The sequence below is a fragment of the Amborella trichopoda genome, chromosome 4, assembly GCF_054954075.1.
Source record: "Amborella trichopoda isolate Santa Cruz 75 chromosome 4, AtrichopodaSantaCruz75HAP2 v2.0, whole genome shotgun sequence".
Lineage (NCBI taxonomy): Eukaryota > Viridiplantae > Streptophyta > Magnoliopsida > Amborellales > Amborellaceae > Amborella > Amborella trichopoda.
In genome coordinates this window covers 47,200,980-47,219,882 of record NC_142339.1, presented here as the reverse complement: position 1 = coordinate 47,219,882, position 18,903 = coordinate 47,200,980, and the positions used below count along the sequence as shown (strand labels likewise).

Genomic DNA, 18,903 nt, shown 5'->3' with positions numbered 1-18,903 from the left:
AAATAGTCAATTTTTGAAGCCGTTAGTGAGAATGGAGGTCAAAACCTTTAACTGGGGCTCAGGTGGTAATGCCACCACAATCCCACCCCATTACTGACTTTCACTTAGACTTGACAATACAACTTCAAATTTACAATGAATTGCAAGACACAGCATTTTTCCCTCAATTACAGCCACATAAAACCAAGTTGCAGTCATTTAAAATCCATCCATGCACTCTTAAAACCAAGGATTACAACGCAAATTGGGTCCCTCATCAAAAATCCAACTAAACTATGTTTGGAGATTGAGTATACAACACGAAACTAGTGCTTACAAACTTTCAGCACCATACAAAATTATAAGGCAAACTTATACATGAATTTCAGTTACAAGAATCAATGTTCGCGTAATAAAAAAAACATCATGGGAAGCGTTTTGGAGCTCTTATAACCCGGATTACCACCAAGGTCTTATCAATATACGATATTGACATTATGGCAATTCACAACTTATGGCCAATTTCACTTCATCATCATAAAGGGAAGCATAAAATGTCTTAGATCCACACTCGAGTCGCTCTTTAATGAAGAGGACCTCAAAAAAATGGGATCTAATTGTCGGAAAAATCGTGGGGGAAATGGAGGCTTAATGGGTAGAAAATTAAGAGGCATTGGGTGGGAAAGATTTGACATAGTTTCCCCTTGTAAGGTCTCCAATTTAAGCCATCAATAAGGTTGTTTAATAGACTGTTTTTTATCCTAAAATTCTCTAAACAAGCAGTCAATTAAATCCTAGAAATCTCAATGAAAAAATCCACCAAAATCAACTCAATCAACTATAGATCGTAAGCTTAAACTCATAGATGAAACTTAGCTCAATTTCTCATCAATCAAGGAGCTACGAGATGATAATACCTTGCTGTAATTTGTGATTTACAGCCATGATTGCTTCAAACTTGAATTAATTTGAAGAAGATCTCGCACAATTTGAACATTGTGAAGCTTTATATCACCCTCAAGCTTGGAGTGGAGCTTTAATGGAGCTATTAACTTAATTCTCTCACTAAGATCATCTCACTTTATCTCACTAAATAATACATTTTAAAGCACAAGAGAGAGAAAAGAAACCCTAGGCTAGGGCATGCCACTCTAGTGAGAGAAAAGGGTTGAGCGAAATGGGCAAATGAGGGGGTATTTCTGAGCATGAATGTAGGGATGCTTCTAGTTGAGTTAATCTGAGCCATCCATGTCAATCATCTATCATATAAGAGTGAGGCTTGATCCTAGCCACTTATCACTCATCGTGCCATTTTGATGAGTGGATGAGATTTAACACCCTTATGATAATCATCATCATCATCATTTTAGCCTTTTCCCTATTAATTGGGGTCGGCTACCCTTATCCTCCCATAACAACCTTAATTCACTCCAAATTTCCCTTCATTAAATACAAATTCAAGTTAACATTAAATTCAACTTGCTTCAACAATTGCCCATGTTTAATCAATTTTAATCAAATGAAAAATCATAGATAGGGGCTTGCCCTTATGGTATTTTAGCACAAATTCTAGAAGCAATTTGAATTTGATTTTCCCTTCAATTTTGGCTTACATGTAAATTTAATCACACGATGCCATAGAGGTAGGTTGTTATGGCACAATTACATAAGGCCTTAGGATTTCAATCATAATTGCAAACCCTATGCCCAGCTTTGCTCATGTGTACTCAACCAACAATCCTACACATTAAACAAGTGTTCTAATTTTTTATACCTTAATGAGCACATTATGCACAAATAATTAAATGGCAAATAGGTCCCCTACAGGGTTGATATCACCCCTAAGTCATCCGGATCACACATGGGCCCATATGGCACCCATTGGCCACTTGGGTATTACATGTGGGACCCTTGTTGCTTGTCCTTTGTCATTTCACTAAAACAATGCCAAAAAATGCAATTTTTGGCTCATAAAAATTTAAAAAAATCTCCAAAAATTTCCAAAAATTCACCAAAGCTTACTCCATTAGAATAATACATTTTGGCATCAAGAATATTAATAAAGGAAACTAGGATCCTATAGAGTTGGATTAGTTATTGGAGCACTCCACTAGGCTAGACCCAAAATCCGAAGTCACCTTTTCATAATGATCCAACATGACCCCTAGTGCTAAGTAGGAGCTTGTGCTTTGGCTTACTAAAGTCAAACCAATGTGTGGCTTGGGATTCCCAGGTTGTAGTAGATTACATGCGCACCCTCGAGGACATGCATCCAAACAGATGCGGGTCCTCTCTTGGCACTTGTGCATATCTCGTTACACTGGATCAGCTGGAAGAGTGACTTCGCACATGGTATGAGAAGATCACTAGATCTGGGATTTACGATTATGTTCTCTCAAAGCCTCAACGTCCTCATATAGGGCTAAAATGCACACACATAAGAAAAAGTATACAAAAAAAAACACTTCGAGCTCATATCACAATCAATCATACACACATAATGTCCTAGCGATTTCACAGTCATGGGGAATAAATCATAACTAGACCTTGACTGATCATTACCAACCTTGACTAGAGGTAATCCTCAACCCTCTCGGTGCTTCTCACATATATACCGGCCACATAACTCTCGGGATGCATGATTCTTGGTCCTAGTGTGCCAAGATCCTAGAGTCATCTCGCTCTTTTCCTCTCACTGAAGTCAAAAGCTATGAAATGTCAGGGTTTTAAGATCTTGAAGGCAATAACTCCAACAGCAAATGCAAAACTATGTACTATGTCATATTATACTGCGGAAGCAGTCGGAAAATAACACCTAAATACAACTTATGGATCTTAACTCTTACTGCCTTAAAAGAAAAAAAAAAACTTTATTCATAAATTGAGTTCAAGTACAAGTGGAATTTTAAGTCAAGTAGGAATCCTAATCTAAATAGAAATCCTAATACAAATAGGAATTAAGAACAACGTACTAAGAATTAAAACTGAAAAGAAACATGAAAAGCTAGGAAGACTCATTTGAACTTTGCCTAGGGTCACCACCGTAGGATGTAACACCAATCCATAGCCGATTATTAGACTGATAGCAAACTAATCCTTGGCCCTGCTTGAGTCCTTCAAATCTAGGAAGCACTTAGAGTAATACCCCTCTCACAGAATTGGGGCTGAGTGCATGAGCAAAGTAGGGTTTCTTTTCAACCCTAAAAGCCTGGAACCACCATAGTAAACTGGGCTGGACGTGCCTCCTTCTAGGCTAGTGAGGGTGGCATGCCACCCTCTTATGGCCTTGCCTTACTTTGTGGGCCATCACTTATCCTAAGAGAGAAGAGGCTAGAGAGAGAGAGAGAGAGAGAGAGAGAGAGAGAGAGAGAGAGCAGCAGCAGCATAGAGGAGAGAGAGGCTTTCTGCATGATCATATGGAAGATATGAAGGGGGTTCCCCCCTATCTATAGGGCCTTATGGTCTAGGGTGTGCCAATTTCTAATGGGACTCAAATTTGACCAAAGAGTTTTATGTAATTTGTGAGTTGAAGAGAGAATTAAATCTAAGCCATCCATTCCTTAAATCAACAATGAGATCATTGAGGAATCCTATAACCATTATCCCTCCTATACTGAACCCATATGCACTTCTACTTAGACTAGAACTAGATCTTCCATAATCCCATGAAATATGGACTCTCTCACATAGAAGTAATTTCTAATTACTTTAGAAATCAAGAGTAAACATGGAGATCCAATTCAAAACTAAGTAGGAAAAAAGTAGCCAACAAAATCTTTAAAAAGATCATCTTTATTAATTTTCTCCATAACAAAACATAAAAAGATATGGGCCATCCCTTCAACTAAGCTTGGATGTGTGGTCCTTGTAGGGCTTACATCCTTGCTTGTGTGGTGCTCCCAATGTGTGGAGCTGGGCACTTGGCTCCCTAGGTGAGTCTCGCATTGCCCCTCTCAGTATTGAAAATCTTAGAAATACCCTTTTAAGTTTGTACATAAAATAAATTTATAATTTTTTTTAAAATGATTAAAAAACATAAAATCATAAATAAATTTGGCAAATAATACTTTTGATATTTCAAAAATTTGTGAAACACATATAACACAAAACTAGAAGTGGATTGCTACCGATGAGTTGGGAATAAGTGACATCTCTGAGGCACTCCACTTATGCTAGACTACGTGATCCACGATCATCTTTTGAAACTAATCCAATGGTACCCATGAGCTCATGATTGGTCTATCAAAGCTAGTCAATAAATAGTGGATCCATGAACTTAGTGTTTGGATTACAGGTTCCCCCTTGGAGCAAGTGATATCAACAAGGATGTGTACACACACATATCACTATAGTGCAAGGGGGTCACTTATTTATACACATGTACGGTCACTTATTTATACACATGTACACCATTCTCACGTTATAGGGTTGCTTCTCAGAATGCGGCTATGATGCATACAATGCCGTGTGTTGGTTGTCAAGGATTCGGTCCTAGCTTGGAATCCAGGCGGAGGTACGATGTATACTTCTTCCTATAATTCCCGTGAAGTAATGCAATTTTGACATTAAATTCGTGCAACGTCACTCCAAGTTAGTTGTTAGAGACAAAAGGACCCCGATGGAGTTTAGGGGAAAAGGTTTCTTAGTATCTCTTCCATCAGTTTGAGTGAACCCCTTGGCAAGTAATCATGCCTTGTATCTGTTAACTATACCATCGGCCTTGTGCTTTACGGTATAGATTCAATTGCAAACAACCAACCTCTTTTCTCTAAGAGGGTCTACCAGTGTCGAAGTAGCATTCTTAATTAGTGCTCTCATCTCCTTGCACATAGCTTCTTTCCACTTGGGGTGACCGAAAACTTTTCTAATTTTGGAAGGAATAGAAAGAGAAAACAAAGAGGACACAAGCACAATAGGAGTGGGACACGAACTTCATAAGAAATAAAATTGCTAATTGGGTGAATAATGAAACTATGTCTACCTTTTCGTACAAGAATGGGCAAATCCAAATCATCACATTGAGAATTGATGGGATTACTTGGATTAGAGGCATGTCATTGGCTTGGAGGCATGTCAGTTATGGTGGTCTCCCCTTTTTTTGTTTCTATCTAGTATAGATTTTTAATTCTTTCTTTTCGACATCATAAGATGGACCACCATCCTTTTGCGCTCCTATTTAGAAAAAATAGGGGTAGGAAGAGGAACATGGATTAGATAAGGAAGATGAGACGTCTCTTCTACAATGTGCTCCTTTGAAGAAAGGTAGGAGAAAAAGGTGTAGGCTCAAAGAAGGTTACATCCATTGAAACAAATTTCTTTCCGGACATTGGATCATAGCGTTTATAACCTTTTTGAGAGGACAAATAGTCTAGAAAAATGACATTTAACTGATTCGAGGGTCCAACTTTGTATGATGTGTCTCAAGAACATGAGCGAAGCAAACACAAACAATGACTTTAGAAGGAACTATAAATAGTGGATGATTAGGACAAAGAATTTTATGGGCAGATTTGTAGTCTAAATGATGGAGGGAAAAATTATTCTTATTTTTTATTTTTATTCTACTTTAAAGAATGCATATTATAGTTTAGTTTTAGGGTTTATTTTTAGGGTTTTTTTTAGTTTTTTAGGGATTCTAGGGTTTTTATTTTTTTATTTACTTCACAAGTAGTATTCACGAGTACTATTCACAGGTTTAAAACTGTCATCATGAAATTTAAGTTTAACTTGGGGTAGACAGGCCATTTTAATCATAGTATGGACATGTAATGTCTTTAAATATTGAATTGTAATTTATAAGAGGTGTGTGGGGTCTTGAGAGGGTCAATTCCACATGATTTTTAGAAGTTAAGAAGAGAGAAATGCTTAGGCTTTTGGAGCCCTAGCTTGGAGTATGGAGAAGAAACCCTAGGTTTCTTTAAATTATACTTGTGTTTGGCATTGCTCCTTGTTGTTTTTACTGTTTCCTCAATTTTCCCGGCATCACTAAGTCACTAGAAGGCATCCGATTAATAATATAGGATGCAATAAGCATAGCTTCTGACCTATACGTGTTGTGTATATTTATACAAGAGGAGAGCTTGACTAACTTCCAAGAGCTATGTATTCTTTCTTTCAGCCATCCTATTTTGTTATGGGGTGTATGAGCAAGAATATTTTTGAAACTGTTAACATGTGTATGAGCAAGAATTTTGATGTTCTATTCCATGTTCTTCCAAATAAAATAACAAATAACCATTGCAGTACTCCCCACCTCGATCAGATCTAGGGACCTTAATTTTGGTATCAATCTGAGTATGGATAATCTTTCGGAGACCTATTCGATTTTCATAAGATTAATCCATGTATACCAAGAGTAATCATCTACGAAAGAAAAAAATGCCAAAAGCCAAGGATAGAAGCAATAAGAGATGTACTACACACATCATAATGAATAATAGCAAAAGGAACAATACTTTTATTCTTACTGGGTAAAAAAGAGTTTCTACAATGTTTCAAAAGTTTGTGGGCTTCACATTAAAGCTTTGACCCACTAGTCGAACTAAACAACTTAGGAAATGAAATTTTTGGTGACTGGAAAGGCAAATGACCAAGGCTGGGATGCCATTGCTTAATCCAAACTTTATTAACACTAATGCTTGTGGAATAGTAGTCTAGAATTTGGAGACACCAGATTCATGACCACTGCCAATCCTCTTTCTCGTATCCAGGTCCTAAAAAATGCAGTTGGAAGGAAAGAAAGTTACACTACAATTCAGACTCTTGGTAATGTAATTGGCAAACATTAAGTTTGTAGCAAAGCTAGAAATAGTAAGAATTAATGCCAAAAATAATTGATGGGAAATATTCATAGTTCCTTTTGCAGCAATGGAAGGAAATGATCCATCAGAAATCATAACGTTGTCTCTACCAGAACAAACAGATTAAGAAGAAAACAAGGGAGGCATGACAGTCATATGATTTGAATCTCCAGAGTCAATGATCCAGGAGATGTGATCAGCATAAACATGAATACCTGATTGAGCAAAATATGAAGTAGTAGTGGTTGAGCCATCTAACTGAGCAAACATACAACAAAGGTTCTCAAGTAGGAACCACTATAATGTCCTTTCGGGTGGATGGTGAGGGTTGAGTTGCATTGAATAGCATCTGATCTGTTTAGTAACTTTTGAATCACCAATTGGTGAAGCATTATATTCATTAAACTGCCCAAGACGATTGAATTTTGCTGGCTGACCAACTAAATTCCAACAATGTTCTTCAATATGACCATTTCTACCACAATGATCACATTTCATCGTACTTTTATCTCTTTGGTTTGGACCCCCTTTTCCGAATTTCCAATATCCAGCCCCTTTTTATTCTTTGAGGTAAGAAGGCAGAGGCAAGGACGGGACCATAGTTGCCGGGAGCTTGGTTTAGGGGTGGGATCCTTCCTTGGAATCTCACTTCGACGATGCCGGAGCCGAAGTCCGAGCAGAGCTTAGTCCTCCCATAAGGGGAAGTCGATCCCTATCTTATAAGGATCTCGGTCTCTGACAAAAAAGGGTTCTTGATTGCTTTGAAAGGGGATCACGACCCCACTGGAAATGGGATGTGATCATGGTTTCAGGAGATATTGATTCTAAGGGAAAATTTCAAAAGTTTTTGCATTTGAACTCGACATCTTTGATTTTGTGCTATTTTTTACTTTTTGAAAATTTTAACTAAGAACAACCTGAAGAACAGTTTTTGTTTTCTATTTTCATGGTTTGCTGGTTGAAAACTGGTAAACAAACTCCTAATTGCCATAGTCAATTCGGACTTGGGGGCTTCCCCATCCCCGATAGTCCTAAAGAGGGTTTTTGCCTAGGTTGTCTAGAACCAAAAGGTTCTCACTATAGCAAATCGTAGGGACTTAGGCGATTCCTAACTTCGGTTCTTATCATGATCCTCCAATATTTTTTTTCTTAAATTTTATAGGACTTTCGGGCTATAGAGTTCTCATTGTGCAGGTCAGTTTTAAAAAAACTACCGAGTTGACTCGGAAACGGAGGGTGTTTGGCCAAGTCTCGCATAAAATCAAGCTAGTCAGCATGGGTATCCTTTTTCTTTTACTTTTTAACAAACCAAAACAAAAAAAAATCTCTTTCTTCCTCTATCTTTCACAAAAATCTCTCAAACTTGTTCCAATGTGTCCTTATGTTGATGGTCTACAATAATCTTAAAGAATTTCTCCAATAGTGACCTAAAATTTTTTAAACTTGAATATTAAAATTCAATTTTTTCTTTTTTTATGGCATTTTAATCCTAATCTGTCTTGTTATCCATTTTTCATTGAATAAATATTTGTTTTGAAATAGCTGTTTTTATCCCACTAACAAATCCATATATATTTGTTTTTTGATTGAAGCCCATTTTTTGAAGAGATCTAGAGTAGAAGTTTTAGGACTTTTTTTACCCAATATCAAAAACTTTGATTTCTCTTAATAGTTCACTAAATTTGTTAAAATTTATCGCAAAATGTTCCTGATATATTGATCTACAAAAGCCCAAGAGAACTTCTCAAATTAAACCAAAAAATTTACAATTTACAAATTTGATTTTGATTTTTATTTTCTTCACTATTTTTCCGCTTAGGTAGGGTTTAGATAAATTTTAATAATAATCTGTTTTGATTTAGGGTTAACGAAAAATTTCAAGGAAATCAAATCTTAAGAAATGTTACTCTAATTTTTTTGGTTCTAGGATTTCTTAAATGGGGTTATATAACTTTTATAATATTTGCATTCATTTTATTTCCTGGAAAATTCAAAAAAATCAGAAAATTTTCAATATAGGAAGTCATATTTTTTTATACTCTAGGTTGTGTTGGATGGAGTTTCTGATAGTTTTTTAATAATCCATTTTCTTTTATTTTCAAGATTGAGCATCTTATTGCAGTTGTGGCCTTTCAATGCCTAGTGAACATGAGTGATGTGACTCTTGGATCTTGGCATACTGGGACCAAGAGTAACATAATTTTGAGGGTCATGAGGTCGATGTATATATGAAAGGCACCAAGAGGTTTGATAGTTACCTCTACTCAGGGTTGGTTTTGGTTGATTCCTCATGACCGTGTGATGGCCAGGGTGTTGTGCATGTGATTAGTTGTAATTGGTTGATGGTGGTATGATCTCGAGGCTTTTAGGTCATTTTTAGTCCTACATGAGAAGGTTAAGTCTTTGAGAGGACATAACCCTAAATCTCCGACCTTGTAACTTTCTCATGGCATGTGCATGCTGAATCGCAAATGGGAAGCCACTCTTCTATGTTGATCCGCTGGGAGAGATATGCACATATATTGAGAGAGGACCCCTGCATCCACTAGAATGCATGTCCTTGAGGGTGCACTTGTAATCCACTACAGCGTGAGAGTTTCGAGGCACATATAGGATTGACTTTGATAAACCAAAGTATCAGCCCTTGCTTGATACTGTGATTCATGGGTTTGCTAGGTCATTCTAAGAAGGTGACTTTGGACTCCATGTCTAGCCGAGTGGAGTGCTTTGATGTCCAATGCAAGTCCATAAGATCTTAATTTCCCTCATAATGGTTTTGTATGACGCCAAATTATGTGAATATGATGGAAAATATTTTGGAGGACTTTTGGGGACTTTTGAGGATTTCTTCAGATTTTTTTAGAGTAAAAATTGAGCTTTGAGAAAATTTTTTTTAGAAATGACAAAGAAATATTGTGTTCCCTATGGCCCACACGTGACACACAAATGGCCAATGAGTGCCATGTGTGGCTGACATGGCTCCACATCATTGCCACTTTGGCATGACATATTGATGACATTACCCCTTAGGACGCCTATTTGTCATTTGTGAAATTGTTTAAAATTGGAATGGAGTATCTTTTGTGAAATTGGCAAATTGAATTTGAGAACATGTTTAATGTATAGGATTGTTGGCTGCATGCACATGGGAGAAATCTTCTAGAAGGGGTATAAGGTTTGAAATTACGATTGAAACCGTAAGCCCATGTGATTGCGTATATGACCACCTATCCTATATGGCATCATGTGATTGGGTGCACATGTGCAACAAATTTGGAGGGGAAATTAATTTAAAATTTTTTCTAGAATTTGTGCTAAATTACTTATGGGGTAACCCTCTACCTATGCTTTCTCAATTTGGTTAAGTGAGTTTGCAAAGGCAATTGCCAACCCTAAATAGTTGAGAAAAGGCTCTGATGGTGATGATGAGTTGGCATGGGCAATTGTGGAAGTAAGTTGACTTTGTTGTGAATTTGAGTATGCGATTAATGAAGAAAAATTTGAAGTGAATTAGGGCTTTATGGGAGGATAAGGGTGCTAAATCTCAAGCACTCTTCAAGATGACATAATGAGTGGATAAGTGGCTAGGATTAAGCCTCTTTCATGCTATGGATGATTGATTTCAGTGGCCAAGATTAACTCATCTGGAAGCATCTCTACACTAAACCTACCTTGAGACATAGATCTAATCTCTCCTTATGTGGCATGTTCCACTATTTGGCTCTCTGTCTCTCTCTACATCATCTTTTGAAAAACATTTTAAAGAGAGAAAAACTCCCCTCATAGAGTGGTACGCTCTTCTTTTCTCTCTCTCTCTCTCTCTCTCTCTCTCTCTTATCTCATTGAGTTTTTAGAAATAGATATCCTCTATTGTAGCATGCTATTTCCATAGGATTCTCTCTCTCTCTGTTGTGTCTTAGTGTGAGAAAGTGCATTGTAGAGAATTTTAGAGAAAGAATTAAGCTAGGAGCTCCATTAAAGCTCCATCCTAAAGTTTGAAATTGATCCTAAGTCTTCATGGTGTTCCAAATTGGTGTGATCTTCTTCAAATTCACTCAACCTTGAACCATTTCATGGCTGTAAATCTCAATTTAGAGCAAGGTATATCAATCCCCCTCTCTTGTGTGCAATTGAGTTAAGATTGATTTATGAGTCATAGCCTATGATCTCTAGTTGATTGGAATTGAATATTGGTGGAGTTTTCATTGAGATTTTAGAGATTTTTAATTGAATGATTTCTCTGAGATATTTGGATCCAAAATCAGTCGATAAAATCATCCTTTTGGTAGTTTAATTTAGTGATTTAACATGGAAAATTTTGTCAAAATTTTCCCTGCCACACCTCTTAATTTCCATCAAATTGAGATTAATTTGAGCCCTCTTTCTCCCATGTTTTTTCATGCAATTTTTGGATCCTAATTCTTAAGCCCTCTCATATGTTGAAATATTCCACAAAGTGTAGATTACTTGATGCTTAATTGCTTCCCATATAAATGATGTGAAATTGGCCTCTATCTTGGTGCCATCCTGATAGTCACTCCATGATATATTGCTAAGACCTTCGCTTTAACCCAGCACAAAGAGCTTGCTTATTTTGGCTTCCCATGATCAAATCTAATGTGCACTTGTAGTATTTGTTTTAGTGGATAAGTTGATTGATTTTGATGTGTTTGATGATATTCTGAAGTAATGTATATTTGGCATTGTAATTTGTATAGTGCTGTATTTTTAAGCACTTCTGTATTGTCTTGTATTGATTCAATATCCTTGGTGTATTTGGTGTTGACTTGGTCAAGGGACCTAATAAAATTGTAATTTTTCATTTTAAGTGTATGAGAAGCCAAGTTGGGTGGCTGGAAGTTGCATATAATTCTAAATTTATAAGTAAGACTGCTGTAATTTTGGAGTAGTATATTGTAATGAGAAAATTTTTAGTTGTCACTTGGACTCAGCTTAATACATTATCACATCGTTGAAAATGTTTCAGAAAATTTGAACTTTTTATAAATAATATGATAATTGTTTTCTCTAGATTCTCTTAGGTAAGGTGTCGTTAACCTTTAAGTAATGTTCATATTTATTTATTTTTTATGTGTTTAGCATTTTCTTGAATAATTTAGTGAAGATCCAAAATTTTTGATGAATATTTTCCCCATCTTCTTTATAGGCTGGTATTTATAGTAAGGAATTCAGAGAAACTAATTAAATTCGGCTATCCTTGAAATTGCTTTGAAAGTTGAGCAGGGAACTTCAAACCCAATTTTTTGGCCTTTAGAGGCGTTCTCAACACTATTTCATCATTATCTAAATCCAGGGCTACAAACTGTGGTTTATGAGTTAACCATGCTTCTGTGCTACTCTGATTCCAATGCATTAAAAATCTCTTGAATGCTCCACTTCTTTGATGTCCTTGAAGTCTTCAAAGGCCATGATTTTGATCAGTCACCCCTGCTGTCTTCTTGACATATTCTTTACGAGCAAGATCCTCTTCCGAAACATCTTCATTTTCATCGTGATCCTTCTCATAGATAGGATCTCCTAAGTGATCTTGTTGTTCATCTGAGCATGTATCGAAGAATGGTGGTAAATCCTAATCTACAGCCTTTTGATTTTAGATACAACCGACATTGAAATCAAGAATGTCCTCCACATCAAAGACTCTCGATTGATTGTCTAGGTCTTCTATCACTTTCTTCTTCACTCGACTCTTCACGTGCAGCATGAAAGTGAAAAGGATTAAATTTGGCATCTTTGTAGGTGAAGAGATCACCCTTTTACCCAGGAGTTATGCGAGCTACGTAAGTTGCTGAATGTGCTTTTTGAGGGCTTCAATCACCTCGTCTCTAGAATCTCCAAGTAGGTCTACAAAAATCCCCTTCCACTGTCCCTTCTCCCTGCCATGGATTTTCTGAAATCATAAACCAAAAGCAGGGAATCATGAAAACCTCATTGAAAAAGCAAGATCTAGGCTGAATTCGACAAACCTTGGCTTAAGATCAGCAAACCCTAGACTTGGCTGTAGTTCCCTGGCCTTGGTGAAGAAACCTGAGCTTTGATAGTAAATTCATGTAGGATAATTGATAGAGTACAAAAACAACAATGATTTGGGCAAATCATGAGTAATCTCTTGGGGAAACCTAATGGTTCTCCAATGTAAACCCTAACGGGCGTACATGAAAGCACAAAAGCTTCCTTCTGTTTAAACAAGTCACACGAATAACCACTAAAAGGCGCCACACAACTGTCAAATAATGTTTATTTAATTGTTCAAGCATACTAAATGTCCATATGATGAAATAAAATGACCTAAAAATTTCTAACGTAACCAGAAATTTGTAATGACATTTTCACCTTTGATAAAACGAAATAGTCCATAAACATTGTACTTTTTCTAAAGAACTCTTATAAATTCTAAGAATTAAAAAAAAAAAGAAAAAAAAACCCAAGAATCCATGCAACAACTTAAAACCCTAAAACTAAAATTAAAATATAAATCATTTTAAATTAAATCATCATTCGAGCTTTTTCTCAACTATTTTGGGGTTGACTACATGAATTGTGGTCTGCCATTCTGCTCTATCAAGGGCTATAGCCTTAGTGAGGTCATAATTCCTCATATCGTTTCTCACTGTTTCCAACCATGTCATTTTGGGCCTACCCCTTGCCCTTTCTTAGCCTTCCACTTAACTAACTCGCACCTCTTAACAGGTGTTGTACTGGGTCTGCATTACACATGGCCAGCACACCTGCTTACTTTCCCTCATCTTATCGCCTATTGGAGCCACTCCTAAGGTCCTTTGTATGTATTCCTTTCGAATTCTATGCTTTCTTATCTTGCCACTCATCTGTCTCAACATCCTCATCTCAGCTACACTCATCCTATGGATATGTTGTTTCTTGACCGCTTGACATTCTGTCCCATAAAGTATGACTAGTCTTACAACTGCCCTATAAAACTTCCCCTTTAGTTTTATTGGTATATGGCCACATAAAACTCTAGATGTGTATCTCCACTTCACCCACCCAGCTGTAATTCTACGCGCAACATCTTCCTCAATCTCTCCATTCTCCATTCTTCAGCTAATTTTAAATCTTTAGATTCTAGAGCATCCCTCCAAATTTCTAACTTTTCATTGATGTTGCCTCTAGTCTCATCAATCAAAACTATTTCATCAGCGAATAATATGCACCACGATACATCATCCTGTCGATGCCTAATTAACTTGTCCATAAGCAAAACAAATAGATATGGGCTCAATGTTGACCACTGTTTCAAAAAGCGGACTGCCCAGTGCCTGAGCGGCCGCCTAGGCGAATATTCTTGGGCGCCCGCCTGAACTCGCCTAGGCGGCCGCTCAGGGCTTGTGCCCCACCTAGGGGCAGAAATGCGGCTCCTTGAGGGTATTTTTGGGTCTTTTTTTAACACTATATGGGAATAATTGTGGTTTTAGGTTCATTTGAAACCTAAAACCCATTAGAGGCTATTTTAGAGAGAGAAAACCCAAAAAAAATAGTTTTCTACTGGGCCGTCCAGGTTCTGGGCGCCCGCCTAGGTGCTGGGCGGCCTGGACCCCCCCGACCGCCTAGGTTCTGCTTAGCGCTTTTTGAAACACTGATGTTGACCCCTAAATTAAATAAAAATTGTAAACAATAAATTTTTTATCATGCATCAAAGGGACAAATTAGTCCTAAGGACTTTATATACAAGAAAATTAAATATAAACTTTGGTATTCACAATATTAGATACCCTCAAGTTCCTGTGTTGCAGTCAACATGCAATTTCTATATTCATCTGGTGGCCTTCCCCCCAAACGCCCTTTATATTGGCCTTAGACTAGAACCATAAGTAACCAACTTCCATTGACAAACCGAGTTCTCAGTGCAAGAACACAATGCCGTTCAATGACAACAATCAAGTAGATAAGAGAAGAAGAAGAGTGAGAAAGATTAAGGTCGAGGAAGAAAAAGAGTTCTACTATAGATATGGAGAGAGAGAGAGAGAGAGAGAGAGAGAGAGAGAGAGCCACATCGTGGAGAGAATTAGAGAGGGTTCATGGTGGTGTCATGGTAAACCACAAGTCCCACTTATAATAAAAGGTACAATGATGCCCGTGAGTAAGGGAATAGACAAATAAGTCCTTAGGAACTTGTATACAAGAAAATCAAATGTAAACTATGATATTCACAACACTAGACACCTCCAGGTTCATGTGTTGTAGTCAAAATTGGGTTCGATATTCATGCGGTGGCTTTCCTCTCAAAGCCCTATGTATTGGCCTTAGACTGGAAATCATAAGTAACCAGCTTCCATCGGCAAACCGAGTCCTCAGTGCAAGAATTGAAGACCTTTCAATGACTAAAGGCCCTAATGAACACCAAATCCCTGATGCCTTCCCTGGGTATCCAACAGTCCACATCGCTTCCCTTGAAGATCTTGTTCTTTGTTTCCTTCCATTTGCTGCAGAAGATAGCTAGGGTTTACATCTTCCTCTGTAGTTGGTCCTTTCTAGGCAATGAACACGAGACTCCATACAAATTCAGGTGACTTCAAATGATATTAGGAAAATTCCCAGTTCTCTCTTTAGCGGGGTCACTCAAAAAGAACATAGCTTGTAGTCTCCTTAGATCCCCAAGGTGGACATACTTTATGAGCACGAAAAACAATTTGAGTCGTTTAAATGAAGGCTCCTTATTATGAAGATTTTGTGTTGTTGCCTTCATGAGTTGCTTTGGAGCATAGTTGTTGGGATTGGGTGTGGGAATGGTACTTGTATTGGGATCGGGAGCTAGGGATCGTGAAATGCTAGAAGATCCCTATGGTTGGGAACACCGTTCGTACAATGCTCATGTTAGGGATCGAGATCCCCAAATGTTAGGGATCGAGATTCTAACCTTTGGGGATCTTGATCCCGACCTTTTGGGATCTTGATCCCAACTTTTTAGAGATCTTGTTACCAACCTTAAAATCTATGATAATCAATGATAATATATACTCTTTAAAGTAGGGATCTCATTATTTATGGCAAGCAAGCAATATTTGTGTCGCTAGTTGGCTATAAACAAAGAAAATCATCAATTTGGTTGTTGTCGTAGTCTTTATGGTTGGGATCGAGATCTCTAACAACAAGAATCGGGATCCTTTTCTATGGGGTACGAGATCCCAAAATTTAAAATTCGAGATCCCTTAGAGATCCGTTCCAGGAGCGACAAAATCGAGATTCTAGAAGGGATCGCCTACCAAAGTAGGAGATCCTGGTAACTATGCTTTGGAGTATTATTAGAGGGTCTTGGTCTCATGGACAACCTCCATTTGCAAAAGCCCATATGGTTATCCAGCCCATTGGAATCCATGGCCTTTATCTTGGTCTCATGGCTGATCTCCATTACCGAAAGCCCATACGGCTATCCAGCCCATTTGCATCCATAGCCTTTATAATAGGAGTTTGCTTTGGATAGGATGATATGGGGCTACATAACTCTCGTGAGTCCTGAAGGATTTATCTTATCTTGTCCTAAATGTGATTGAAACTGAAGTGATCCACAAGAGAGGAATATCAGATCTGTATGGGGTAGTATGTGATTGACAAGGGCATAGGAAGATGGGATTTATGGCATTAGGGGCCAAGGCAAGTTTGACTTGAGTTTTAATTTGGCTTACTATGGTTAATTAGGCTGATTTTGCAAGTTTGAATCAAGGGGCATAAATCTGTCCTTAAGTGTCTCCCGGAAGAAGCAATATTTAAGTTTTATGCAAATGCTACTTTCCTTTTTGTAGCAAAATGGAAAGAAAAAAGGAAAAAAGGTTTCCCATTTAGAGTTCTATTTCTCATGGAGTTGTACATCTATGAGGCCTCTAAGGGTGGCAAAAGGTCGGGAACGGAACGACTGGACCCGGGCCTGAATAGTATTCGGGCCCAAAATTTGGACCCGTACTCGGACCTGTCAGGTCCCTGGTCTACTCGTCGGGTCCCAGGTGTGGTCGGATCCATTGCCACTCTATGATTATGAGCTTATTATTATTTTTTTGCCCTTTTTTTCACCATTATATACCTTATTACTACAAACTTCTTTTTTTGCCAATAATACTGTAAATGTTGCGAATTTTGTGACAATATGAACACCTAGCGCATGCCTAAAGATACATGATTGCCATATTATATCCTATGACTACGAGTACAGGTCGGGTCTAGATCGACCCAGACCCAGACCCAAATAGTATTCGGGTCCAAAATTTGGACACATACTTGGACCCAAAGTCGGGTATACTCGTCGGGTCCCGGGTCTAGTCTGGTGTAGTTTGCTAATTCCTTTTATATATTATCACGACAAATTTTCTCTTAAATTCATTCAGAAATATAAATTGATTGGGTGTTGCTATTTGGAAATGTGGGATTTGCATGCCTAAGTTTTCATATAGTTTCCATCATGTTTCCGCTTTTCTATCTGCAAAGTTTTATTTGTAAATATTTGTAAATATTTTCCAGGAGTCAGTTTCACATGTGGCGTATATTATTAGATCCATATGTTACGATCCTTGGTTAACGAGAAGGCCATGTGATATATTTAAAAACTAATGATTCTTCTTTTCTATGGGCTTCAATGCCTTGTTGCAATAGGGAGCTATTCTTTGGGACAAAGGGAATCGGTATCACATGCGGCGTATTCTCTTAGATCCATATGCTAAGATTCTTGGCAATTTCAATTACAATGAAGGTTTGAATGATGAATTGACAAACTAAACTACAATTGTGAAATTCTTCATGAGAAAGCTGTTTGTGTTTGACATGTTTTATAACTCTTTATGCCTTATGGTCATAGGTGGATCTGTCCCATTGGTGAAGTGTCTTGGTCGCTTATATACAGAAACTGCTTTTGATTGGGATGGCGATACCAGTCCATGGTAATATCTTGTGCTCGCACTTAATTATCAGTACCCCTTGTATGAATTTTAATCTTATGCAATAAACATGTTGTTGACATGGATTATCTCTTTGTGGTTGACTTGTGTGCTGATCTTGCTCTTTCTTCTGCCTGCCTCATTATCCCCCAGACAAGTAAATTCGAATTTAAAAAATTAGAAAAAAGGAATTTAGACGAGTGTAAAAGGATGTTCAGCATAGCCACTATCTCTGAATATGAGTAAAAAACAAAAGATATTGAGTCTTGCTAGTTAGATGTTTTTCTTCCATTATTGTTCATTTTTAAGGAATCAAAGACTAACATAGCTTTGGAAACTACAAGGGCGATAACATTCTAAGGATATGGATTATTTTGTGTTTCAAAGCTAAGATGTTGACATTTTCTTTCAACTGGTGAGTATTATTTGACCCCTTAAATGTGTTTCATACAATTTTGTACATTTAAACAACTTTATGCTTTCTGTTTGTTACTTTATTGATGAGAATGAATTTAGGGCCAGTTTGGTTCCCAGGAAATGGGTATCTGGAAATGGCCTGTAAATGCTGTTTAGATGCCCAACCAGGGCGGGAATCCCATTTCTGCATGGAGATCGATTTCCATGATTTTAGCCTTTTTTTGTGGAAATGTTAATTCCACCAATTTTGGTGGAATTAACATTTCCGGGAGATTGAAAGAGAGCCATGTGCGCCAAAAACTTGCAGTAAGTTATATTTTTATAGAGTGGGTTGAGGTCTGCTGAAAAAATAACCTCAAACCCCAGAGCTGTAATAATTATAATAAATTAATAATATAATAATTAACAATGGAATTCTTATAGTGGTTTTATTCCCTGATAAAATGATCTTAACATATAAATTTTATGTAATAACTATATATATAAATAGGAAAAAGCTAGCGTAGGCTTGCTAGTATAAAGCTACATATGAGCCCAACGGCTCATATTCAATCTAGGCCGATCCAATTATCACAATTGTATTTCGTATTTGAATTTTAATTTTTTTTCTCTAAATCCAAATCACTTAAAAATTTGAGCGTGTTTTCTTTAAAAATAGGAGAATTTAATAAAACTATCAAAAAACAATTTGTGAAAATATATTGACCAAAATACCCCCAAAATTTTTGGGGGTATTTTGTCAATTTATATTTTACGAATTATTTTTTAATATTTTTATTAGATGCATCTTGATGAGAAGAATAGACGAC

At 37.2% G+C, this 18,903-nt stretch overlaps 1 protein-coding gene across 32 annotated transcripts in view; it reads left to right on the top strand.

Moving 5' to 3' along the window:
• DBE1 (debranching enzyme 1) overlaps positions 1–18,903 on the top strand; it is a 104,248-nt gene that overhangs the window by 17,402 nt on the left and 67,943 nt on the right. For all 32 annotated transcript variants that reach the window (XR_016054582.1, XR_016054581.1, XR_016054571.1 and 29 more), the window contains 2 exons: positions 17,397–17,493; positions 17,599–17,680. Coding sequence is in view for 11 of the 32 variants with exons in the window: in XM_088865371.1 (XP_088721497.1) it covers positions 17,397–17,493; positions 17,599–17,680 (179 nt within the window). In the remaining 21 variants the exon portion in view is untranslated. The remainder of the gene's footprint in view (positions 1–17,396; positions 17,494–17,598; positions 17,681–18,903) is intronic.